A 27,911-nucleotide genomic window follows, 5' to 3' on the forward strand; every position below is an offset into this window, starting at 1 on the left:
GGAGTCAAGGGCAGCGCTGCGCTGGGGCCGCACTACAGTTCCCGGCACGCCGCGGGGGGCGATGCGGGCGGTGTCAGGGCGGGACGGGGCGGGCTCCGCTCGGAGCTCTTCGCCGCGGCCGCTGCGGGGCTGCCATGGCCGTGCCCGCCGGGCCCCTCAAGGTCTGCATCGTGGGCTCGGGGAACTGGTGAGTGCGGGCCCTCCTGGGAGCGCGGACACCGCGGCCGCCGCCCCGGCCCGGCCTTCGCTGCAGCGCTGCCTGCGCGGGCCTCGCTGTCGCTTCCCGCCCGGCCGGAGGGAGGGAGGGACGGAAGAAGGGAGGGAGGGCTGCGCGCCGCGGCCGCGCTCCGTAACGGGGCGGTGGCTCTGGGGAGTCGGGGCGGCGGCGCTGGGGGCTCGGGGTAGCGGGGCTCAGGGCTGAGGGCTCCGGGGGTGGCGGCGCTGGGGGCTCGGGGTGGCGGCGTTGGGGTCTCCGGGGATGGCGGCGCTGGGGCCCCGCAGCTGCGGGCGGAGCGCGGTGCCGCCCGTCCGCGTGTGGCCCGACCTGCCCCGAGGTGATGCCCTGATGCACTCGGGTGAAGAAGCGGCATAATCGAGCCTGGAACGATTGCTTGTGAAACACCCGCCTGTTCTACGAGGAAGTGGTTTTAGTGTATTTTTAACCTGATATTTGTTGTGTGCTCTGTCCGATGTCAGGTGACGTAGACATCAAGGATGCTGAACATTTTATTTTTGTTTCTCCTAATTGCGCGCTGCCTGTAGGGCTTCGCTAACAGCCCGCTTGTCAACAAAAGTCTTGTTCGGGCTTTCCTATGCTCCTGTTTTCCACGCCGGATCAAAGAAGTATTGCGAGACGCTAGGTTATTTGAAATGTCTTTTTTTTTCTTCTCAGATTGTTTATGCTGAGGCGCACTGAGAGTTTTATTTCTACCTCTCTTGCTAGATTATAATTAGATGTAAATAAATTTGCTGCAACACCCACTGAAGGCAGTAGATTTACTTCAAATCATTCTTCAAGAGGAGTATCATGTTAATAGCCCTTTGTTTGGTTTCTTTACCTATTTCTTTGGGGTTACCTATTTCTTTGACTTCTTTATGTATTTCTCTACTATTCCTGATCAAAGTTTTTCTACTGGGTCCCTGTTTACAGTGAATAAGTTAAGTATGTGTTGTATAAATACACCTTCACAGTTTATCACTTCAGTTACTAATGCTAAGCATGCATTATTTCTGATAACATGGGGTTTTTAGGCACTAATTCTAAACTCAGAGGAGTTTAGATTTAAAGGAGGTACTGTGTTTTATTAAATCGAACTTGCCAGTCTTTTTTTCAGGGTGATCTTAGACTTGTTGCTCACCCCTTGCGCATTCTGTGCAATTGGCTTTTGCTGATGTTAAAAATATCAGCAGCTGCCAAGTTGTGTTTTAGTTTGTTGAGGGAATGGCTGACATCTCAGCACAGCATCTCTTGCTTTCCTTGCACTGGCTTGTCAGCTGACCATGGAGATACTGAGCATGGCAGTCGCAGAAGGAAATATACAGTGAGACCTAGTCTTTTGGGGGTATTGTTACTGTTCCATACTTGAAATCTAGGGAGAAAAAAAAAGTTTGACTGCCTTTATATTTGGTTCACTGTGAAGCACACTTGAAGAAGCAAAAGGATTTACAGATATTGCCTACTAGTGATAACCACGTGCACATATATTTTGTTTTCATCTCATTGGATCAGTTTAATAATAAGAAAAGCTCCTGCCTAATAGGATGAGTGGGTGGCAAAATGCCCACATCTTCTACGCTGAAAGAGAGAATGCTATTACCAGGCATCAACTTTTTCCTTTCTATTCAAATAACTTTAGCTTATTTCTTGGGGGGGCTGTGGGGGGGTTGCATCAGGAAAGCAGAAGCCAAAGTAATCAAAAATTGAAAACAGTAATTCTTGGAGAAGTAAGTGGTTTCTTCCTCAAAGGCCGTGGGATGACAAGTAGCAAACCCTGACTGCAAAGAGCACTGCAATTCAATATGTGCAACCATTGTAATAAATTTTACTTAATCTGAATTGTGTATTTTTGTGTCTTTTTGAACTGGGGCCTGTTGTCCTAAAGTGGAAGCATTTAATGCTTAGAAGCAGGGGACTAGAAAGAAATAGAAACATTTATAAACATCTGATCATTGATATTTGGGGATTATGTATTTTTGAAGCCTGAATTACAGGAGTGTGTGACTGGTGATGCCTAAAATGTAAGCATGTAAGTAGCTGATCTGAGTGTGGTTTGGCATCTCTAGTAGTTTGGAGACTGTGGGGTTTGGCGTTCTCTGAGAGGTGAGTGTGTTGGACAAGTGCCAGTATCTGTACAGAAGTCTTTGCCTTCTCACAGCCCTTTGACCTGTATCTGGGATGAAGAAAAACTCTGAAGGAGCTTGGCAGGACAGTAACCATTTAGAAGGGTTGAGCCAGTCACCTTGGATGATAAATTACATCCAGTCAGACTTGTTCAGTCGGTTTACTCAGGAAAGGTCACCTTAACAATGAAGTTGACTTGTCAGGGGTCACTTGACACCCGATGGAAGATCATGGGACAGAACAGATGGCTCACCAGGCATGGAAGAGCAGGAGCTGGATGTTTGCTGGCCTTGCCCTTTTAGGGTTGCTCAGCTGGTGGATAAGTGATTGTGTTCGGATCTTTATGAAGGGATAAAGAAGGCTCTCGTGAGTGTGGATGGAGTGCACCTTGGGAGCATGCCTTGGTGCCTTGGGATTCCAGGACAGTGTCCACTGCAAACACTGCTTTGGCTATGTACTGTAGCCTGCTCGTATAACACTTCCAGGGCAGATTAATGAGGTGTGTGCATAGCCAGAATTTAACCTTCATTGTTTTGTTAGAACCAGTTTTTCATTAACCTGATTGCCCAACTTGAACAGAAATTAGATTTTTGCAAGAGATGGGAAGTTACTGATCAGAGGGATTCCTACAGCTGGAAATGTTCTGTAGAAAGATGGGAGGAAAAGCTTGTGACTTAACTGAGGGACAGTAGTAAAGCTGGAGTTAATAATATCAGCATCACTTTTGTACTGTGGTCTGCACTACTGCTGCTATCGGGGCAAGTTTGGGAGTTTCTGTGTTCTGTGCTTTACTTCTAAAGCGATAGGAGGAAAGCAGAGAAACTGCGAAATGGTCTTAAAACAGTGGTGCAATATAATGGGAAATGAGGAACTAGACAAGCCAGTCAGGAGAATCTTTTTGAGTTTAGAAACTAAGACCACATAAAACTTTTTAATACTGCATTCAAAGGCTGAAAAAAAGACAGCTAAGGCATTTAAGTGTTAAATAGTAGTGGAAATAATGTCTCACTCAAGTAGTACACTGCCAGACTTTCTGCTGGCAGACTGAAAATCCCAGTGGCAGAGTTGCTGAATCAATTATTTCTGTCTTGCTCTGTCACCAGCAAGCACAGAGAGTATACAGTGAAGTTCAGAACTGAAGGCAGTGGATTTGCCAGGATCCAGACTTTGTGTATAAATCAGTAGTAAATGTGCTTTTGTTCAAGGAACTCAAAGCCCTGTCCGAGGAATACATACCTGTGTTATGTGTGATGTGATTGGTGCTGTTTGTCTGGATCTGAAATTCGGGGCTTGAGCTGGTGAGCTGTGATGCCATTGCAGCAGAAACCATGCTGTGTGCGTGCAGATACAGAATATGACCCTGATAAGAGATGGCTGACAACTGTGCCTTCATTATCACTTTCTGAACCCAGGGGAGTTTTTAGTGTGTAAAGTGCTATTAGAGAAGTAAATCCCAGTCTTTTAGCTCGTACAGTTTTATGGTTTAACTGAAAAATGTCTGCCTAGGAGACTATAATTTTTTTCTGCCACTGCTTAGGATGTGACCTTAGCCTTGTGATGGCACACATTTTTAATACAGCACAGTGAATTGAAGCAGAACAAACCTTTTTAAATTTTTCTTGTCTGCTGAGTAGGTTATCAGTAATTATGAAGCTACCTCCTTATCCCAGGAAAGGAAGTTAGGGTAACAGGTTTCATAAAGTTGCATCTTTCTCTTCTTTATAGTGTTCATGTCAGGAATGAAAGGGAAGTTGTGTTTGTTCCTACTCTTGTAATTTTGATTAATTTCATTATTGCTTGAAGATTTGAGAAGTAAAATTGATGCCCATCCTATAGGTTTCACTGTGTGCTGTTCTTGGGGAGAACATGAGGCTAACAGTAATGGAATTGTCTACCTGCAAATTTAGAGGACGCTGGTGCTATAGTTATATCTGTGAGCTTGGCTACATAACCATAAAGCTTGTAACTTCTGCAACATATAAATGCTTCTTGGCTTTCAATGCCTGTCAGTGTTGTACAACAATTGATGGGTCAGTCATCTTAGCAAAGATGCTTCTTGTCTCTTAAGGTGAAAATGATCCATTTTAAAAAATTTAGTTTGTCACTTTAACCTCTACTTTAAAGATATAATTTATTTGATTTGGGGGAAGTACAGAAACCTAAACTCTCACTGAATAGCCAATAAGCAGAAAAAATAAATAAGGATGTTTTCAATAAATGCTTCAGTCCAACCTACTGCAGATATATTTGAGAGAAAGCAGCTAGTGTGAATGACTGATGTATTTTTCCACCTGTTACTAGATCTGCATGGTAAGTGGTCAAACAATCTGTGAATTTCTGATTATTTTAAAGGCAATCTCTTTTTTTCTGGAGCAAAATCATGTTTTTTGACACTGTTTTTGTTTCCTTTCCTGCAGGGGTTCTGTGGTTGCCAAAATAGTAGGCAATAATGTAAAAAAATTGCAGAAGTTTGCTTCCACAGTGAAGATGTGGGTCTTCGAGGAGAACATTAATGGGAGAAAACTGACAGATATCATAAATAAAGAACATGAAAATGTAAAGTATCTCCCTGGACACAAGCTGCCAGATAATGTGGTAAGGCTCAGAAGCTAAATTATACTTATGGAGCAGAGAGGATATTGCTTGTGCTGTGAATGGAGGTAATTTTGTTAACACCTTTTGGGTTTATAATATTTCAGACTGTAGGCTATTTTACTGATGACATCAGAGATTTGAATAAGTAAAATTATGTAACTATGCAGTTAAGTAAGTCCAGTGCACTGTACTCTCTTTTTTCTTTTTTTTTTTTTGTCTCACTGTTGTCTTTATGTTACTTCAGTTTCTGTATAAAGAAGCAAATGTGAAAACAAGGCCAAAAGTAACAGCTTTGACCATACCCATTAAAAATTTTGGCCTCAGCTTTGGAAGGAAGCTGTCTGGTCAGTGAGAATTGATGTCAGGTATTCTGAGCTCTTTAAAAGTATGGATGAGAACTAGAGTGTTTCTGAATCAAACTGTGCAGTCAGAGCAGCGTGTTAGTTGTAGTGTTGCCAGGGCAGAACGGTTGGACTCCACACGTGTTGTGTTGATGTGACAGGCTTGGGGGTGAGCAGGGGGTGACTCCTGCCCCAAAAGCATTATAGGAAGAGGTCACTGCAGCCGACACTTCAGTAGAGCTGCTGGACAGGAAAAACATGGATTGCTGTGCATTGCAGTTTTCTCTTTAACAGTAATGCTGAAATCCCATTTCTCCAGCCTTCAGCAAGTGTGGTGTTTCTGCTGTCCTTTACCTGCTTATTCAGGTTTGTTTTCCTTTTAAATAGGCGAAGCTTATTGCTACATTTTAAACCTAAGTGTTATTTTAAGGTGGTCAGGTGTTAAGGTAAAGTGGAGTTGCCAAGTGCCTTAAAAATAGGTCATCTTCTTAAAGGGTAAACAAAATCTAAGGGTGTAGAGAAAGGGAATATAAACTAGTAGGTGTAAGAGGCCTGGAGAAGAAATTTGAGTGTGTAAGGAACTAAGGAAACTACTTTTCTCAATGTGATAATTTATCAGAAATGGACATTATTTTGTCAAAGAGAAGGCAGCTTCTTATTTTATGTTTTCTTTCTCAAAGTACTTGTTTGAATGTTGCAAAACATTTTGAATTTTTGTGGCACTAACCATGCTGGTGTCTGTGAAGGAGCTCCTTTCAAGATATAAAATAGCTTGTGTAAAAGCTTAAATTCTTTTGGTTATCTGGGAAGTTTATGTTACTGGTTATTTTCAGTGATGAAGTGCAGTAGTTTGTAGCATTCAGTATAAGACCAAACTGCTTTTACTTTATCAGATACCACTTGTGTCTAATGTTAATTTTAAGAAGTTATGTGGCCTTTCTCTCCCATAACTACACAGGTTGCTGTCCCAAACCTTAATGAAGCTGTACAGGATGCAGACTTGTTGGTTTTTGTCATTCCTCATCAGTTCATTCATAAAGTCTGCGATGAAATCACAGGACGAGTACCCAAGAAAGCACTCGGGATAACTCTAATAAAGGTATAATAAAATCTTTTATTAATAATAAGAGTGCATCAGTGACTTTTCTAAAACGAAGTGGCTTGATAACTTTGATATGAAAAGTCTCTGTGCATTATTCACTTGATTGTTCCATTAAACCTTTCTAGGTGTAAAATTAGCACTTGTCTCAGTCAGAAGTGGTTGTTACACAGTGTTTTATTTTAGGTGAGCACTTGCAGGAAGAGGAATATGGGGCTGTTCACAGGACTTTTAGAAAGAAAGAGGAAGTCACTATGTGTTTTGCACCACTAAGCTTTTCAGTCTTTTATTTGTTGTTTCCAAAAGCATCATTAGATGAAGACAGAGCACAAGCATAATGCTTTGATTGTTAATGCACATCCCACATGCTGAGTTGATGATTTTAAGAACTGCCGAGAGAATTTCACGTGACTGAGAGGATAGTGCTCTTGTTCATGTCAAATGTTATGTTGCAACAAGAGAGTCTGTTCAGCATCACCTAAAAAGACAGTTTGAGCATAGGAAATAGAAGGGGCCAGAGGTGCAGGAAGTGTTTTCACTGGAGTGTTTGTAATTTTGCTGTGAGAAAATTTTTAACATGTGGATTAGCTTATTTTTGGAGTTGTTTTTTGGATGAGTGGGGTTTTTTCCCCTGTGCATTTAGTTGCAAATAATAAGCTATTTCCACAAAGTTTGGAAGATCCTGGGTTGTTGTCGCTTTGTTGAGGTTAGGCCATTTTCTCAGCACACATTCCCTTGTTTACTGTCATTTCTGGAAAATGATACCTTTAAGGATCTGTGCTCAAAAAGAACAAAAAACCCTTATCATTACTTCCTGCAAGCTTGTCTCTTTAGTTTGGCTAACTAAGCCCATCAAATCTGTATTGTTTTGTCAGTGCTGGCCTGATATCGCTGAAATGCATAAAAAAGTAACACTTTCCAAGTGTTTCCTGCTGCATTTTGTAGAAAAACTCTTGCTATGATAGAAGGGTAAAATAAGGCACTGCCGCAAGGGTTGAATGCATAGCTCAAGGTTAATATTCTGCTTTAATTTGCTAAATGTGATATCTGTTCTCTTACCCTTAGTGATAGAAGTAACTGATGAAATTGATGGAGTAAATGAGGATTTATGTCTGCATATCTGAAATCAGCGCCCTGGGCCTATATTCCCTTTGGAATTACTGTTCTGGGAACTGATTACCAGTGCTTTAATGGAGTGTTGATTAATGACTATGTTTAAAAAATAAAAAGGAGGGGAAACACTTCTCTTTAAATAAAAAAAATAATCCAAACCCCAAGCAAACAAAAAGACCTCAACAAGACAAAAATCCCATGCATAGTGTAGTGGAAGTGAAATAGTGGCACCTGCCATGCAAAGCAGGGTTGGTTATTAGACAGCTTCCCACTGTCATATTGCAACACTGCAGCTGTTGGCAGCCTTTCCAAAGAAATACTGTGGGGCCCCTCAATATTTTGGGTGAGAATGCAAAGTACATGACCATTTTTATAAAAGGGCGTAGTTGTGCATCACTGAGAGTATCATTTAAGAAGAAAGAGCAGAGATTTAACACAACAGTGAAACCAAGCAACAGCGGCAGAAATGCATTCTTTCCTCTACTTCTGCATCTTCTTTATGCATGCTGTTTTCGTCAGTGTCATATTTTTCGTGTCATATACTCAATGCTGTTAAAGTGGCTTGTGTTAAATTTGGCAGTTAAAGTGCAGTTCCGCTCTGAAAAATACCATTAGGGGGATATCTTGTTTCTGTGCTTTCTAAATTGCTTGGCAGCTTAGCAGTGTGTCATCTTTTAGTCTTTTTTTTGTTGGTTTTTTTTTGACAGTCTAATCTTCAAGCAGAGCCTAATGTCTGATAGTAAAACTGGTCTTTGGGAAATAAAGACATTTGTCTGCTGGTTATTATGCATTTCCATTGAAACATTTGCATCTGTGTTCCTTTACATAAGTTCTGTATCTATGAAAACCTAACAGATCACTGTGTGGATGTGGGGGGAGAATCCTTATACAGCTTACAGTGCACTACAGCAGTGAGCAGGGAAGCAGGGTGGGTGAAAGTCTTTCAAAATACTCTTCAGGCAACTTCAACATCACTCTTTTTTTCATGTACCTATTACAGGCCCAGGGATTGCTCTGACAGGTGTGTTAGGATGCAAATTTTAAGGTCACAGAATTGGACCTGCGTTGCCTGGGGACCACTGTTGCCCAGTGAAAATTCCCATGTTAGAGCCTTGGGTTTTGGAGGAAGGAAGAAGGGTTTGGGTTTTATTCTGTCATCTATTGTCCAGTATTGGATTTAACTCTGTAAGAAACAGGTACAGCTCTCCTTAACGTTTTCAGAAGTTGCATCTGTTTCACAGTGGACCAAAATTTGGCACCTAAGCCTTTCTGAACTCCTTTCACTTGCATGAATAATTGTTATGTAGGTATTTGCTTTTTTGGAGTTATTCCCAATATGTGCATGCTTTTCTGTTTACTGTTTGACTGCGTAGGGAGGGGGAACTTTACAGTTATTGTATGGGGACATTTTGACACTGCGAGGGGAAAAATCCAACAAGTGTATGTGCACTTGCATTCAGATTGTTTCTGTGTGGCTCATTAAAGATACGAAAGCAGATCTGTACATTAAGTGATACCAATTGAAACATAATGCAGACATGCAAACACTGTCTTAATTGGCAGGTTTTATACAGGCATTTCTGCATGTTCCTTGATTGCACCATGTTATTTAAGGAACAGCACCTCTGCTCTGTGGAAATGCAAATTACTGCCTGCCTGAAATGTCACTACTGGCAGCATACAAGAGTGTGTGTGTGTGTGTGTGTGTGTGTGTGTGTGTGTGTGTGTGTGTGTGTGTGTGTGTATCTGAAAGTAGTAGAGGATCACATTTTTTTGCCTCTTAAGTCATAAGTAAAAATTAAGTGAGATTAGCTCAGTTGGTTAAGGATCCCCAAAAATATCAAATCCCCAAGATTAAAAAATTGTACTGTACAGAAGGTGGTATACTGTGGGAAAGAATGACCATTGCAGAAGCTTGTCTGCCATGCCCCTGTTCAAAAAAACTCAAAAATATTCTGCATTTAGCAGACTGGGAGAAAAGGGTTTATGAGAAGAAGGTGGTCTTATTTGTAGTTCTTGGTTTAGGCAATTCAGGGTACCAGACTCTCTTCTCCACTGCAGCATTAGTCTGTGGGGTGATCTTTTCAAAGGCCCTATTTCTGCCATTTCTTTCACACCTTGGGAAAAGTGCATTACAAATATAGATTAAAACTATTCTTACAAGTTAAATTATTCTCAGTTGTTCAGGTTACATATTTGTGAATGTCTGTTCCATTTTTAGTAATACTCAAAAATATTAATCAGAGTTTCTGCTAGTCAAGTGTTGTTGATGTTACACATGAGGGAATCTGCCTCTGATACTTCTGTTCAGATGCCCCTTCACAAAACAAGTTATTCAGATGCCGTTTTTTGGGTTTGGTGCAGTTTCAAATCCGAGTTCAGGCTCGATTCATAACAGATGGATTAGTTATGCTTCACTGATCTTATTAAGGATATTGCTGATAACAACCAGCTGAGATTCTGAACTAAAAAAGCTGAATGTTCAGCACTTCTTAGAATCAGGTCCTTGAGCATGATAAAAAACCCAGTTATCATCATCTAGAGTTTAATCCCAGTTCTTAAGGTTCTACCTCTCGTGATTCTAAAACAACTCGAAAAGGTCACAATGGTAGAAATTTCCTGGGTAGTATTTCTTTCATCTTTAGTTTCTGTCTGAATAGGCCTTGTTTCAATTATCACCCATGGACAAAACTAATTGTGTTCTGTTTTCTTCTCTACTGTGCCTAATGAATGACTTTTTAGTAATTCCTTTTAATGTTGACTGCAGGGAATAGATGAAGGCCCAGAGGGACTCAGGCTGATCTCTGACATTATTCGAGAGAAGATGGGAATAGACATCAGTGTGCTGATGGGAGCTAACATTGCCAATGAGGTGGCAGCAGAGAAATTCTGTGAAACCACAATAGGTACTGTCCTGTGTCCACAAATTCTCCTGTCCTCACAGTTGCACACCAAGTAGCTCAAATCAGAAGCTGTTGGTTGGATTTCCTAAAATGTTTACACTTACAAAAGTACTGGGACAATACTGGGAATAGATGGAAAGAGAGGAGACAATTTTACATGTTCTCACTAGGGTTGTGACCTTAGCATGTGAAATACAAGCACGCTTTTTATCACCCTCCACGTAACAAACCGCTTTATTTTATTATTGTGTTTAAGATTTTTCTTGGATTTGCATGGTTTTATATGGATAAACAACTACATATTCTGTACTTCAGCTCAGATATTATGGTCACAGATGGTACATTTATTCATGTTTGTTTTAATTTGATTTTTCTTTTTTTTTTTAAGGTATCAATGTCTTGTTTTCATTTCTCAAAAAGCTTCGTTTTCCCAAAAGCTAGAAATTTTTTTATTTCCATGTTGATGTCTGCACACCTTTGCAGCACGAAGGTGTGCCTAGTCTTGGATTTTACAGTTTCTAGAGAGGCATATGTGAGTGTATACACATACAAGTACTCACACATAAAAGCAGTGTTCATGGGGTTTTTTCAGTGTTAATTTTTAGTTTTCTGCATTGTTAGCTTTGTAACCTCTCAGTCACAGCTTTGGCACTGAACTTAATTTTGAATGGTTGAATAACTTGTTGGTGTTTAGAAACAATTGTCAGTGGCAGCGAGCTCAATTAGTAAAGGGTCCTTTACATGCCTTTATCAGTAGGTATTTTTCTGGAATGCAGGCTTTAAAATAATTGGTCGAATTGCTCCTGCTATATCCTTAATCCACGTTTGTTTTATTATTAACTGTTCTTTTTAAAGAGAATGATCAAAAAATGGTGAGTGGATAGAGAATTAATGGAATTGTTATTTAGAATCTGTTGATGAGCAGGCAGTGAATTATGAAGAAGTGCAGAGTAACTCAGTGCAGAACTTCTAAGTGCAATGCAGACATGTCCTTGGTCCTGTAGAACAGGAGTCTGTCTAGGATGGAGATAGAACAACCTTATCTCTGCTTTCAAGTGTTTTGGCTTGCACAGGAAAGACTAAATAACATATAAATAAATATTCATTTTTTTAGCTTTCCCTTCCCTCTCTCAACAGGCAGCAAAATCTTAGAAAATGGCCTTCTCTTCAAAGAGCTCCTGCAGACTCCAAACTTCCGAATAACCGTGGTAGATGATGCAGACACGGTTGAGCTTTGTGGTGCTCTGAAGGTAAGATTAGGAGGCTGTAGCTGGTACACACATGAAATAGTGATCCTAATAGAAAAAGAAGAGAGTATTGCCATTTAAGGAATTAAGTTTATTGTGCTTTATATAATACATAAAACTGCTACATAACATTTCCAGAGGACCTAGATGGGAAGTTAGAGAGCAGCATGTTTGGAAGCTGGCGTTTAGACCTGTCTCTCACTGTTTTCCAACTTTCAACATCTCTCACCTAGCAGTCATGAAACAAGTATGTATTTCATCTAACTGGTCAATATATTTTTAAATCCATTTTCCCTTTTTGCAATAGTGTGTTTGCAAAAAAGAAAGGGAAGAAGAAGTTGGCATTAATCTTTTGTGTCTGTTGACAAAACTATTCCTCTATTCAGGGGCTTAAACAATGTGAGCACTTATGTTTTATGGACATACACTGCATAAGGTTTGTGTGGATAACCACATACAGAAATGACCTGAATAGGAAAAAAGATATTTTGGACAGTGACTCATCCAAAATTTTTTTTGTGACAAAATTGATGCTGTCAAAAAGCAAAGGCTAACATATTTTACTTGCTATTTTTTCAGGTCAGTTTACAGGCCATTTGGGAAGGGAAGGCATTAGTTGCTTGGCATCTTGGCCAGCATACTGTAGTTCACATTATCTCATACATATTCTGAATAATTTTTGGTGGGTGTAATGGTTTAGTAGATAAATTATGTTACTTTTTTATGTTTTGGATAAATTATTTGTTTTGCTTTGGTTTTGCTGCTGACATTTGTGTAACACAAACTGCATCACTCAACCCTGAGATTAGCTCAGTTGGTTAAAACTTGGTTTTAATAATGCCAAGGTCATGGGTTCAATCCCCTGTGTGGGCCATTGACTTAAGAGTTGGACTCGATGATCCTGTGGGTCCCTTCCAACTCAGAATAGTCTGTGATTCTCCTGCAAAGCTACCAGACCAAGCAATGATGTCTTTCAGATAATGGGTTTTGATTTGTGCTCAGCAGGAACCAGACTTAACAGCTTTAATAGGATATTTTTGGCATACTACTTTTCTTGATAATTCTGTCTTAATAGCTGTCATACTGGAAGTCCTGAAAAGGAGGAGGTTGTGGGTCTGTGCACAGTTGGGCTTAGGTGTTTTGGCGCAATACACTTTGGAGTTACTGCATATATAGCAATTTCCCAGTATTGGAGAGCTTGTAATTTGGCTCTACAGCCATTGCTTTAAAATGGTGATGTGGGAGGTTACCAGAAAAGAAATCCCTGTGTAAAAATCCCGTGAAATAAGTCAAGAAACTTCTTTGAAATCTGATCAGTAAGATGTTTTCTGACCAGCATAGATTCTTGTTTGATAGAGAAGTTCTGTCCTAGGAAATTTTTATTCCAGAGAAATCTTTTGAAAGGGTGCTAGAGGTGAGCCCATCAAACTAAGCAGGTAGTCAGAAGACACTCAAAACTCCACTGTAAAGCTGCAAGTCAGGCAAGATACCAATATCTCTTTGGAAATGCAGAAGAATTTAAATAAATGCTTGTTCTCGACCTGGGAAAATACAAAGGTGAAACTTGTGCAATTTTTTTGTAGCCTTGTTTTATTCTTCCCTCCTGCTTCGTTATTCATCATGCATCCTGCAGACTGAACTCTCTAATTGCATTTCTGAAAAGCTGTGTATATTCTGTGTGCTCTAGTAATTTGGTTTTGATTGCAGTATATTTTGTTAACTGAGTTGAGACTTCCAAAGAAATACATGGTATAAGCTCTAAACAAAAATTCAATTAAGGATAGAATAATTGGTTTAAAAATGCTGTGCATTTCTTGCCTAATTAAAAGACAGAACTGGTATAAAGTAGCATAAATCAGTCATGCTAGTATAGGTGATGTTTTTAAACATACAACTTCTCCTTAATCTATGAGAAAATGTTAATAAAATTGTATTTTTGAAAGAATATTTCACTTAAAACCCTTTCTGGTTAATCCTAAATCTTGTGCTGACAGCATGTAAGTAATTTCCTGAGCTGTTCTTAACTCAAACATTGCAAAATTTATTAATGCATTGGCAACATGTGTGACTCTGAAAGAAAATAAAGAAGCTGAAATTAAACAGATGGGTATGTTTTTATTGCCTATGCAAAAGCAAAATGCAAGACTCAGATGTGAATAGCATTTTTTCTTAGAAATTGTACATGCTTATTCTTAGGAGCATTGTTTGTTAAGGGTAACAACAAGAATAGTTGTTTTTAGGGAAAAATCTCATGTGTAGCTTCAGTCAACTGACCAATACGTTCTAAAACATGGAAAGTTACTTCATGAAAAAATAGTAAAAGTTAGCATTATTTAATTTGCTGGAAGGAGGAAATTGCTATTTCAGAAGATGACAGTGTTCCTGTTGTGTGAAGACACAGTTATAAAAGCAGAGGATTTACTCTTTACAGCAGTGCCAATTCAAAATGTCAGTATTGTCACTGCAAACTACAGTGAGGAGGACAGAGGTAAGCAGGCAAACATGTCACTCCAGACTGTCTTTTTGGATGTGGAAATGGTAAAAGCAAATTCTGTATTGCTATTTAAAACATGAGAAGCAGTACCCTATGAGAAACAGTATATTCTCACAGGTTCTGCATTTTTCTGTAAATACCAGCTTAGGAAAAGAAGACTTCTGTTAGTACTGGCATAATGGACTAGACATTAAAAGTCCATACTTTACCTCACATTTTATTTCTGCAAGCCTTTCTAAACAGGAAAGATTGTCAATGTGGGTAGTTGCCTAAAGGTTGGAAAAAAATACAGAAAGGTAACAAAGAATCCTCTGAGCACAGCTTTCCCTTACAATGATAATTTTAGGTTTGAAATTTGTTTTTTAAAGCCTGTTGAATTCAGACTGTAATAATAGGTATTGCAGCTGGGTGCTCATGAGAGAACATGTGCTTGATTGCTATTTATATACATATATATGGAATATCCACTTCATTTACTGTATTTAGATTTGTGACAGTGGGCTGATGGAGATACAGTGAAGTTGGGAAATCAGTGCAGTGAAAATGGAGTCTTGTGTCAGCTTGGGGACTGGCCGAATAGACAGTGGTAGTGACTACAAAATCTGATGACACTGAGGAGAAACAGCTGTCTGCAGTATCGTGGCTACTGGAAAAAAAAGTGCTTGGCATGTTCTTGTCTGTGAGTACTTCTTTCTTTTGAAGACTGATGCACATTTCCCATTTGTTTGGTGACCTTTTCTGAGTGTTGAGGTCAGGAATTAACAGCCTACAAATTTGGATAGTTGGTAAGTGTCCAGTTGGCTTTACAGGTGGCCTGACTCAAGGCCACCTACAAGTTCATCTGCCATTTGCCAGAAGATGAATGGGCCTTCCTAGGAAATGCTTAAAGGTTATGACACCACTGTAAGGGTGGTGTGTGTAGCTGTGCATACGTATGGATGTACTTCTGAATGCTGATGGATGTGATAACTGCAGAGTAGCACAGACCCAGGGCTGTCACCTCTGAGGTGTCCTTGGAGTCCTTACTGCTTGTGCCAGTGTATGGTCTTACAAGCAGCGCAGATGTGAGGCAAGACTGAGCTGGTGTGCACACCTGGCAGCGTACCTGAGAGGCAATGTAAACACTGGGACCTGCGTTCTTGGGGCTAAACTGTACCCAAATCACTTACCCAGTGCAGCAGTGCCAGAGGCGAGTGTGAGAGGAGGAGTGAGAACCTAACCTCTGGATAGGGTGAAGTGGCCAGCTGCCCAAAGTTCAGGGATCCGGAGAGTTGAAAACCCTCAAGTGGCAGAGCCAAGGACCGAGACAGATGTGACAGTTCCGGTAAGAAGGAGAAGGAGTAGCAGCTATGGTTGTATTTCAGGTTCTTTCAGGCCCATCTCTAAATCTTTTGGTTCCAGCTTAACATTAAGTAAAGAAATAAGAAGTGTAGTGATGATTTATTGTTTACCAGGTTATGTAACCCAGCATTTTTACTTGCAAAGGTGGTCTTGCAAAGTATGTTTAGGGCAGTCACTGTTGGATTGTCAGTCTAGGTACTGTAGAATTCAATTGCGATAGTTTTTTTCTTTTTCCTGAGATGAAGTAGAAATGAAATTCAGGTTTGCCAGGAGCAAGCAAACAGGTTATGCTTAACCTCTCTGGCAGTCCTACTGATACTGCCTTTGATTTTTTGAGTTTTGATTTCACCTCTCTCAGCCGTCATGTGAAGCAAGTAGCTTCTCGAAGTTCATGTGTAAGCAGGAGGAAAGCAGGCTTTGCTGACCTGTGATGCTGCATCAGGGAAGTCTGGACATCCCAGGTGAAATAATGTTTCTGCTTAGTTCTCTTATTAATCCATTTAATTATGGAGATGCAGTGGTTGCCTCAGAAAAGGCTGCTGCAGCTGTCTTCATGAGCTCTCCACAAACTGTAAACTGTAAGTTGGATAGTTCTGAGCATTATGTCAGAGAATGATCTGTCAGCAAAGTCTGCAGCCTTGTTGTATTTGTTTTCTTGGTCATCTGTTGAGCTTATATTTGTGACCTCTGGCATGTTTGCAGCAGGTCACATGCAAGTAAAAGACACTTTTTCTCATTTGTTCTGACACATACTATGAGCACTGCCTGGCATCGGCATTTTTTTTACAGAGAATAGCTTCACTATCCCAGTGATAAAGCAACTGATTCCATTGCTTGCTCGTGTTCTAGAATGAGTAGGATTAGGACTAACTCCAGCTTCTGGACCAGACCAGGTAAAGACTCACCTGTTAAGGCGAAGTATTTTAGTACCTTAAAATTATGTGCAATATAAAAACACCCTGTGTGCCTTGCTCACAGGATGCATGCTTTAATGTAAAAAGCTCTTAATGCCAAGATAGGGAAAGTGTGTTTGCTCAAGCCTGTAGTGGCTTTGAGAGCTCTGAATTGCTCAGGCCAAGAGGAATGTTGTGTTGTAGTCATTTTGGGATTATTGTGATGGTGGTTTTGAACCTTTGGAACAACAGGGTTGTCTGTAGGCTCTTGCTTATTGGACTCTTAGACTCCCATGTGTGTATGCAAATACTGCTAGTTTTTAAGCTCATGGAAACATGGACTCTCTCCTCTTTCACAAAAATGTATCCATTGCATTTTCAGGAAGTCTTGTAACTTCATGTCCTGGTTTAGTCCAGCTGGCAACTACATGTACCACAGGGTGGTTGTCTGACCACCTCCCAACTCAGTGGGATGGAGAGGAGAATCAAGGGGAAAAAGTACTCAAGAGTTGAGATAAGAACAGTTGAATAATTTAAACGAAGTCAAATATAACAACAATAACAACAATACTAGTAGTAATTGTAATGAAAAGGAAAGAGAGAAAAATCCAAGAAAAACAAGTGCACACTACAATTGCTCACCACCCACTGACTGATGCCCAGCCTGTCTCTGAGCAGCAATTGATGTTTCCTGGCCACCTCCCCTCAGTGTTCTATGGTGTGGAATATGCCTTTGGCCAGTTTGGATCAGCTGCCCTGGCTATGTTCCCCCTCAGCTTCCTATGCACCTCCTCCCTGGCAGAGCATGAGACACTGAAAAGTCCTTGACTTAGAGTAAGTACTGCCCAGCAACAGCCAAAACCATCAGCGTGTTATCAATGTTACTCTCTTACTGGATTCAAAACTCAGCACTGTACCACCTACTAAGAAGAAAATGAGTTCTATTCCTACTGACACCAGGTCACTTCAGGTATAGGCTTTGGCAGTGGCAGTGATGTGGATCAATCATACGAGATGCAGAAAGGTGTTTTCACCAGATGGTTCTGCTCCCCACAGTGTGCTGCTCAGAGGATCACTATGGTGCTGGTGCCGTTAGGTTCTTGTGTGTCAGTTTGTCTTTTGCTTATGCATCTTCCTGCAAGAACTCAGCTACATGTCTGCACCCAGAGATTTCAAGGACCAAATTGCCTGTTTTGGCCTTGTTTTGGACTGATGGGTGACTCAGTCTTCAGTTTTGTGAGATTTTTACTGTTGTTGTTGTTGTTGTGGTTTTATAAGTCATCTTTGAGTAGGGTGTAATTTTCTATGTGGTATGAGCAGCTCTCTACAATATAATAGACACAAGACAGTTGTCAGAGATTCTTGAAGAATTTAAATAAAACCAGGTGGTAGACCTTCTAAATTCATAGTTGTGGCCTCAAGTTATGTAGACCAGGATATAAGAGTCTCCTAGGCATGGATGTGTGTTTTGGAGCATAATCCATTGTCTTGTTTCCACATTATGTGCCAACTGCATAAGAACATGCTATGGGGACATTGTACAAACAAGGAGCTTAGTGTTTTAGAGCTGGAATCACAACTTCCCTTGTTCCCTACGCCATTTCCTCAGAAGTAACTAGTCTTGGTATGACTTGGTTAATAGAATATTTCTGTTGCTCCAAAGACAAATGTAGGAGTAGACAACAAAATACCATAGGCCAAATTGTATTGTATATTATGATCAGGTAGGCCACTTCAAAGTGGAGAGGAAAGTCAAGCAGACAAAGTTGGAGGGAATGGGAAACCTCAGTATTGGAGTATTCAAGAAGAATATGGAAAAAACCCAGAGGTTGCTCAAATATGTTTTTGTTTATAGTTGAGTGCCAAATACTTGCAGACTTAACATATGTGTAAAATGCATTTAAGTGGGTTATCCAGTCTGAAAACTTCTTAAATATCTGCTTGACTTCCTCTTGCTTTGCCACCAAATGAGCACATACTGGAGGTTGCTTTACAAGAGGCATCTGATGAAAACATACCTTGACTGAATCACCACAGCCAAGATTTAAACCAAGGTGATCTAAAGTGCCAGTTTTAAAAGATGACTGTCTTTGTCTGCTTCAGGTCTGATGTTGAGATATGTCTGCAACTTTTAGGGTCATCTTTAGACCTCAGCTAGCTGCTCAAAAAGGCGTGACTGATGCTGTGACCTCATTTGATTCAGAGTCACCTAGCCATGACTGATCTCACAGCTCTGCAACAGCCTGGCATTTGTGGCTCTTACAGTCCAAAAAGCAAATAAACCCTGGCTGTTAATCAGCTGGTTGTTTTCATTAGCAACTTCTGTTGTTCATTCTTCACCAACAGTTAAAGTTGGTTTGGTTGGTTGATTTTATTTTTTCCCTGCATTAGGTGCCATAATGTTTGTTCTCCTGTGCTGTCTGTTGAGGTTGCTGCTGCTGCTGTTGCATACAAAAAGATATTACTACATCCATTACTTCCTTGTTTGCTTTATCAATACGTCAGAACACCATCTTTTTTTGGAGTGTTCTGGGGTTTGGTGCAGTTTGTTACGGGTTTTGAGGTTTTTTGGTAGGGGCAATGGAACCATGGCTAGTCTCTGCTCTGACTCCCAGGCCAGAAAACAGTTTTTATAGTCACTTCACTCAAATGTGTTTCACCTACTTCTTATGTTCTTAAACCAAAGAAGAGACCATATAGCTGATTGTTCTTGAAGAAACAGCACATTCTTTGTAGAATGCTGTCAGCAGGTCTAAGGTAAAAAACAAACACTTTTTTTGCTAAGGATATTTATCCTGTGTCATGAACCTCCTGGGAACACCTTGATTAATTTTTACTGTTACAGGAGCTCTGCATACTTGGAAGGACTGGATACTATTGGCTTGGCTGAATTTGATCCCTTAGCATGTCATCACAAAAGTCAATAAATGTTTCTTAGATGTAGTGTTCCTTTAATCATAAAGAGGACTGTGGGATGTCAGTCTAATTCCCTGCCTCGTGAGGAATAGCTCAATCTAGCTAAAACTTCGTTCCGGTGTAGTACAACGTGTTTGTTCTTAGAGACAGTCAATACTAATAGCTCCACAGCCTTGGGGGCAGCTTATGCTAGTGCTTTAACTATGCTTTTATCCTTGGAAATACTTAGTAATGTGAGTCTTGCCACTTTTTTTCTTTTCTTTTAAAGGTTATCCCATAGGCATCAAAATCCCCAAATCAAAATAACCCAAAGCAACCTAGTCTTTCACCAGTAAATACAGGTTTGCAATTCTTGAAGACATCTGCACTCTGTCTTTTGATATGTCCTAGGATTCTGTAAATGATAATTGACTCATTTCCCATTTCTCTTCCCATTAGAACATAGTAGCAGTAGGAGCTGGGTTCTGCGATGGTCTTTGCTGCGGAGACAATACCAAAGCTGCCATTATTCGCCTTGGCCTAATGGAGATGATTGCCTTTGCCAGAATATTTTGCAAAGGACAGGTGTCTACTGCCACTTTCCTGGAGAGCTGTGGAGTTGCTGATCTCATCACAACATGTTATGGTGGCCGGAATCGACGTGTAGCAGAAGCAGTTGTTAAAACTGGAAAGGTACCTTATTCACTGCGTAAAATATGTTGTTGCAAGTGCTAGCACTCCTGGTTTGTTGGAGTAACAGAGGTATCTTGAGTCATGCTAGCTCTACTGAGTGAGTACCCTTCTCTTTCCTCTTGGGTTTTTTCAGTGTGTTGCAAGGCTAGAGTGAGTGTGTAAGTGTGCAAAAGTGCGGAGGTGATTTAAAAGAAAAGCTTGAGACATAAGATGTTGGGAGATGCAGATTTAGGAAGAATATTTATAAACAAGAATGTAGGAGAATATTGCATATGCTCAACCAAGGTCACTTTTGAGAAAGAAGAAAGCCTTAGTAAATTTTTTTTCCATCCAGTTAATGTCGTCAGGCCTCTGGAAACTTCATCATAGCTCTCCTTTTCTTTATTTTCTTTTCTCTTTTGTTGATTAGTCTATTGAAGAATTAGAGAAAGAAATGTTGAATGGTCAGAAACTGCAAGGACCACAGACTTCTGCAGAAGTGCATCGCATCCTCAAGCAGAAAGGAATGCTGGACAAGTGAGTAAGAACAGATAAACAAACTCCCACATACCCCTTTTTATCTCCATAATTCTTTCTAGATTTTTGGTTTTGCTATCTTCTTAAATGTAAGAGCCAAAAACAAAACCACTGCAATAAGAGGAGCTTAATCCCTAGTTATAAAATCAGAGAGAGAAGTGAATAGAACCTAAAAATAATACTGGTGTAGATAGAGCTATTAGCGTGATGTTAAATTTGTGAATGTCCTTCTGTTTGCAGGATGTATTATTGCCTTCTGCTACTACAGGAAAGCACAGCAAGTGTGTTTTAACATGTGAAAAGAATAAAAGGCATGAAAATAGAAGCAGAGTTTCCTGAAGAGACTTGTGAAAAGGCTCTGCAGCTCATTTCATAGTGGGAAATTCACTGCTTACCTCCAAAGAGAGGAGCTTTGTTATAAAGGGTTCTATATAGGTGATCATCTGAATAGAGTGGCTGCTTCTACCACATGGATTCTAGCTTAGATACCACAGTTGTCTTTCGTAATGTGATTTCCAGTCTGCTGTAGGTTAAAACCTGCCATCTGCTTCTGTAGGTCAGGGCTTTTTTGTGGTATGAAATTCAGCAGATTGTCCTTTGTTCCGTTGTGTTTGAGTCAGAACATGTGTAGTTCCCATAGCCACACACAGAGTTGTCTCCTTATGAGAGTAAGGGATGCATTTGTCTGTTCTTCTTTGTAGAATAGGCAAAATAAATAACTGCCAGTCAGAAGACCAACTCTTTTTATTTTCAAAGGAGTTTTTAAAGTCTAATTTTAATGGATCAGCTACATAAAATTATTAATTTTTAATAGTATCTTTGTATATAAGGCACGTAAGTCTGTTTCTTCAGTGTACAGTAATGAGCCTAACTGCAGAAAAAATCTAACTAAAATGTTGGCTTCATTCTTTACTGTTTATGATTCCCTGAATGAGACAAGATGCTGTGTTTGAGGAGATTTTTGGTTAGTTGTTTTGTATCCTGTTCTACCTTACAACAAATAGAGTGCATTATAGAAGAGTTCAAGTTGTGTTTTTAATGAAAGACATGAAAACAGAGTGTTGCTAATTTCTTTCTGGTATACCAACATGTATGTGTGAGTTTGTCCTGGGTTGAGCTGGCAAAATGCCAACTGTCCAGGACAGAGTGAAAAGGGTTCCTCCTCCCCGCAACCAGCTAAGGGAAAGAGAAGAGGGAGAGGAAAAAAACCCCTCAGAACCAGGTTTATGCTGAAACTAACTACATGTATTTATACAGAAAAGAGAAAAATAAGAGAAAACCACAGTATAGCACACACCCACACAAGTTATGCACAACAAGAAATAATTTCCCACTTCCCAGTAAACACAAGTTCTACCATTTTAACCACAAATCCTTCTAGAGAAGTCAATTCTTCAGAGACAGACTTAAGCAGAGAGAAAAGCTAAGAACAAACATTTTACTTCCCTAAGATAACATGATGGTAAGCTGGTGCTCTGGGCTTGGGCCTCCCCATCCCTCCTGGGACGGCAGAGTGTGTCTTGCTGGGACCACAGCTGTGAAGCAACTGAACAAGCCACACCTACACACCAGCTCTTACCCCTTTTGAGATGATGCAATATGGTATGGAATACAATATTATTGGCTAGAAGAAGTCAGCTGTTAGTTCAGCCCAGCTCAAGTCATCTGACAATTTCAGGCCTAATCTGAATGTTAAAGCCTAACTTCTTGGCCTACTTGGCTAAACCCATAACAGAGTTCTTCATGAACGGTCCCATTCAGCAAGACTTTTGAAAGCAACTTTCAATGTGTTTTTCAAAAACTATTGCTTTAAAGCACAAAACACAGTGAAGCAGCCATGGCTTCAAAGTGAAGAGGTAAGGGTCTAGTAAAGGATAAGATTCTGTGCTCTCGTCCTACAAGAAGTCCCAAGGCTATGCAGAAATAATGCAAAAGTCCAAGTGCAGCAGAAGAGCCTTGGTAGCAGGGTTGATGCCTACTGATATCAGCAGTGTAATTACTTTTTTTCATGTCCACAGTTGCAGACCTCACCCTCTTGATGTGCTCAGGCCTGAGATGCATTTGCAGTTTGCTGGCCCTGAGCCTCAGTCAGCCTTGGTACTGGTCTCTCTTTGTGTGAAGTGTGGCAGGCCTATACACAGCAGTGTTCTCTGTGATAAGCAGCAGGACTTAAGATGTGGTTTGTAGTAGTGGTGCTTCTTCATTGAAAAGTTGTTGGAATTTTATATGGTATTTCACCTAAAAAGCAAGCCATATGCTGAACTGCCTATGTAAATTAGTGCTGTAGCCTTAAGAACTAATTAATGAAATCAGAAATGGCTGCTGCCAACTTTCTCAGCAGATGTGCATGGTCAGCCAATTATGAGAAGCTTTGTAATATAAATAACATTGTTAGCCAATAATCAGTGCCAAAGTGTCAGCACCTGTGGAAGGTTACAGTCTTAAAGATGTATATTAGTGTGTGTGCGTATGAATAAAGTGGCCTGTTGCTGCTAACTTCTGTGAAGTCGTCTCTCAGGTCCAAAAACCCGTCTCCCACGGTTACAAAAAGTAACTGCCAGTGCTGTATCTAAAGCTGTGGGAGATTTGCTTTTGCTTCAGAAGATTCATGTATTTTGTGGCCACATCTCACATAGGCATAATAATTTTGTTGGTGCCTACATTTAACTTTGTATGGTGAAAGCAAATTGAACCTCTCTCCAGCCCAATACATCATACAAAGCAAACTATAAGTAAGGTTTGTAAGAAACACAAAAGTCTTTGTGTAAATTTTTTTTGCAGCTTTCCTAGTAAGGGTTTTGCAACCTAAGCAGCGTAGCACTGGATTTGAGAGACCAAATGTGGCTGTATGATAGGTTTTTTTCCACCAGTGAAATAAAACTGAAAATCAAGTCACTTGGATTGACATGAAATAGTTTCTGCTATTGCTGCTATTTTTGTCTGTTTTCCACAAAAATAAATCAAAAGAAATGGGACATGCATTTCACAGTAAAACATTGAAATGTTGTTTCAGCTGAAAATGAAATTCTACATTTCGAATTAAGGGCTTGTAAAAAGCCCTAGAAATGATGGGCTGAATTCACAAGCATGTCCATTTTCCCACTTTTTTCCCCAGTAATGGGGAAATGCTGCATTCAGCCAAGTACCAATCCTGCATGTACCCCTGAGAATGCAGTAGTCACCACGGTGTGATGGTACTCCTGGATGGTTCATGGCTTCTCTTGTCACCTCTGGCTGACTTTGAGGAGTCCAGTTTGGAGCAATGTGCTCCTACCAGAGTTGCTGTAGTAACACATGGCAGCAGAGTGTCGGGCCAAGCATATATGGTGCTCGGTACTGGCTGGGGTTCTGCTCAGTGCTGAAATGGGCGTTACAGAAAGCTTTAGAGTGAGCGATGGGACACCTTCTAAGGAGACAGTTCTAGTCCAGATGTGCTCCGCATCACTCAGAAAGTAACTATTTCACTATTTCCAATGCTCCTTATAAAAGACCATGCTGAAATGGCGTGTGTGTTTGAACAGGTAATTAATCCCTAAAATTCACCAGGTTTTGTATGAAAATGGAACTTGTCTGGGTGTCACTGTCCAGAAGGTACGGAATGCAAATACAAATTTCTGTAAAATGTCTTTGCTGTAAGAAGCCTTCATATTATCAGAGAAGCCTAAATAAGTTGGAGATTGTTGAAAACATGGCCAATTGAAAAAAAAAAGAAAAAAGTAGATAGGTCTTTTAAAATCCAGGTTTCATTTTAGATTCATATTAAAAACTTGACCTTCAATGTCTTCTTGGGTCTCTTGGTGTCGTATTCTGTATTTATCAAGTTATTGCTCTGAAGTAATGCATAACTGATGTGCCAGTCATCCTTTTTTAACCATCGATGAGTACAGCTGTGAGAATGGCCAGGAAAGATGTGAATTTTTTTAATTTATTTTTTAGATGACTTAATGGTTGTGCCATACATAATGAATGTTGCAGGCTCCATTACAGTTACCTGGGCCTCTGAGAGTGACTCATATGGGTTCTGTATTTATCCAGTGCTTTTCAGCCCAGTGCTAGCACTTGACAAATAGAAAAAAGAAATTGTTTTTTCTCTCTCTTCTTTTTCTCCTCCCTCTTCTCACCCCATTTTGTTTTTTTATTTAAGAAAATGTTACAGAATAAACTTACATTATCTTTGCTTTCCCATTATGTTTCCTCAGATTTCCACTATTCACTGCTGTGTATCAAATCTGCTATGAAGGGAGGCCTGTCAGAGAGATGATATCCTGCCTTCAGAGTCATCCAGAGCACATGTAAAATCAATCAGGCTGTTGTACTAATGCAGCTTTCTGCCTTTCGAATTTATGTCTGGGTTCAAGTGGATGTATCTATCGTTAAGCTTTGTTCAAAGCCACTCACTAGGCAACAGTAACAACATGAATGTCACTGAACAAGTATTGTTTTGTGTTATACAGCCTAGTTTGATACAGCATGCAGTGTTGGCTTGGTGATTGTTGTTGTACTGGCTAAAATGCAACTGGTTTAAGACACACAGTACAAAAGTTGCACTACATACCTGGTATATATACACAAGTGTACTTCGAGTGTGTTCCTACACCATAAACCAGAAGGTTTTCTTATCTCTTATTAAGGCCTAATCCAAAGTCCACTGCATTGTGACAAGAATCCTACTGGTTTTGATTAGAGACTGAATCAAGCCTATAACCTTGAAATATTAGGAATCTTTCTATTAGAACTTGATTTTATTATATATACGCAGTTAAATTTTAACATTTTGCATGCTTGTGATTATATTAATTTAAGCAATGTTAATGCAAAACAAGTGGTGGCAGTCATTCAGGGGGCTACAGGGATATTTTAATGTTTATTTAAAACTGCCAGGTTATTTTGAAACCAATTTCTAAGTGAATTTAAAGGTTTTAATTACACTGTTTTAAAGGGAGTATTCTAGAGGGGGATCATTACCTCCCCTTCTGTTTTTTAATCCTTGCATTTTTATATTTCTCCATTTCTCCCTTACTGTTCCTAGGTGTTAGGCTCTTCTAGAATCCCATTCTCCAAAGCAAGCCAGAGATGCTGACCTGGGGGTTCTGAACCCTGGCACCTATGGTTCATTTTAGTGTTGTACTGGTGGTTGTTCTTCACTGGTACTGGTGGGTGGGTGGGGAAGGATACTCTTGGGTATCCACTGCTCAGAACTGTTATGCTGTGTTTCTAGCCAACCTGCAAAATGTTGCAAGCCACACAACACTCCAAGAAATGTTAGAGAAATTCCATGGTAGATCATGCTTGTGTTGTCAGAAGGGTTGTGTGCCAGTATGATGACTGCATTCATTTCAGTGCCTACCAGTCACTTGGACTGAAGTCCTGATCCAGCCTCCCCAGTTGTGAAGTTACTCTTTCACTGGACAAATCATTAATGGGTGCTGAATCAATTTCTCTATGACCAGTCTCCCAGAAGGCCTCTCAAAAGAATCTGTCTCTTTTATTCCTGAGGCATCTAAACTAGTTTTTTTCAGGCACCTTGGCTTTATCAGGTAGGTTAATTTTATTTGCTGTTGGAAAATTTGTGATTTTACGGGTTTAGGGGTGGAATTGGCTTGGTTGGATTTTTTTTGTTTGGGTTTTATTTTGCTTTTCTTGTACTAAAGTGTGAGGTCTTTTTTTTTGGTGAAACATACACTAAGTACGTAAAGAGTGGACTCATTCTTCCAGCTGGGAGACAAGGGTTGGCATCAGGATTTATAGAACAGGAATGTCGATCTGCTCTGAATATCCACTCCTAACCTATGAACAGTACCAGAACTGTTTTTCATTGTTCTCAGTGGCAGTTTTAGACCAGAAATCATAAGCACAAACCCATCCTGAAGCTTTAGGTTGTCATTCAAAACTTGCTAAAACAAAGAGGATGCCTGGATTACTCTGAAAAAGGCGAGCATTGGGGCAGCTTTGTGTAGACAGGAAGACGCTTCAGCTCAAAGGTACCAATTCTGTGCTCCTATATTATTTTGCATTAATTTTTGGGAGATCTCATCAATGTCCTCAGATATTCAGGGATGTGAAAAGTTCTTTTGCCTTACTTCTGATTTCGTGCTAAATATAACAGATGGCCAGAAGTTAAGCAATGTCAGGTGTTTGTGTCAATGGGGAACATTACTGGTAGAGCTGACTTGGAGCTAGCACTTGCTTAGACATTTAAGAGGAAGTTTTAAGGTTGTTAGCACTGTTCTACTAACGCACACAAGGAGCACACACTCCTCATTACTGCATAACTTTCAGTGTGTTTGCTTATGCTTTGTTTTGGTTTGGTTTTTTTAATACGAAATTGATTGGCTTTTCCTTTATATGTGTACATGTACATTATATATATGTAAACTTTTTTTTACATGCAGTATATAGTACCATAGCATTTTGTAAGATACATAAAGGGCTATATGAGCTAAATGTGGTAAATTAATATATATTTTTAAATTATTTCTTTATTATTCCAATACTACTTCTACAACTGAAACCCCCAAATCTTAATTGTTCTTGTTTTGTACAGAAGCCTATATTCTAAGGCAAATCCAAAGAAAAGGTTTTTATGGAATTCTTTCCTCCAGTCTCTTATGATATTCTTGGTTTTTTCAGACAAAAAGTGAGGTTTCAGGAACTAAAATAGTTTATTTAAATTTCTGTATCTAGTTCATCATCTTTATTTGCTTTCTAATGCTTGAGAACACAGCTTGTCACTAGGTATTTCTCCCCCACTAATAATTAGTGTTCATTAAAAAACTGTGATTATGGTACTGGAACAGAATAATTAGAGTCCAGTTTTACAAACACTGTTTTGCCTAGTTCTGGGATAGTCTTACTGAAAACGTTAACCCCTGTGTAAGGGGTCATACATTTGTAACTAATTCTTGGTTTATGAACATAAATTATGAAGGAAGGCATTATACTCTAATGATACTTACTCAACTTACCCTAGACATATATGTACTGGTTTTGTTTAAATATGGTGGATGTACACCTGTTTGAAAAGTACAAATAAACATTTTTGTCTTGCAAATCACTTTGGTTTGTGTTGTGTCATTTTGCATCTTGTGGTTAGTATTTTATTCACTCGATTGAATGTAGGTTTTTGTGGACATGGGATGTAATGATAGCAGATATGAGGCTGCCATGCAAGAACATGAATTTTAAAAAGAGCTATTTGACATCCAGATGTCAGCATTTTTCCTTTCTGTCCCTTGGGGATACAATTATGGTGCCTTTGACCACTGAAAACCAGTCCTTGTCTTCAGTTCCTTGAGTTGCTGTGGGAGCCACTGGAGGGCACTGGTCAGTAAGTGACTGATTCTGCCTTCTCTGCAGTTATTTCTCATTTATTTCTGAAGTTCCAGAGGTACTTATGTGATTGCACCTGTCTTACACTGTGTTCCTTGCATTTGGAGATGG

At 39.9% G+C, this 27,911-nt stretch overlaps 1 protein-coding gene across 1 annotated transcript; it reads left to right on the forward strand.

The window, feature by feature from the left end:
- Nucleotides 1-64: 64 nt before the first annotated feature.
- On the forward strand, nt 65-27,525 carry GPD1L (glycerol-3-phosphate dehydrogenase 1 like). Its single transcript, XM_071561146.1, has 8 exons — nt 65-187; nt 4,759-4,936; nt 6,236-6,376; nt 10,257-10,395; nt 11,530-11,642; nt 19,722-19,955; nt 20,365-20,471; nt 24,671-27,525. Exons 1-8 carry the CDS (start codon nt 135-137, stop codon nt 24,765-24,767), a joined length of 1,062 nt encoding a protein of 353 aa, XP_071417247.1. The 5' UTR covers nt 65-134; the 3' UTR covers nt 24,768-27,525.
- Nucleotides 27,526-27,911: the final 386 nt, after the last annotated feature.

Source organism: Pithys albifrons, chromosome 7 (assembly GCF_047495875.1).
Source record: "Pithys albifrons albifrons isolate INPA30051 chromosome 7, PitAlb_v1, whole genome shotgun sequence".
NCBI lineage: Eukaryota > Metazoa > Chordata > Aves > Passeriformes > Thamnophilidae > Pithys > Pithys albifrons.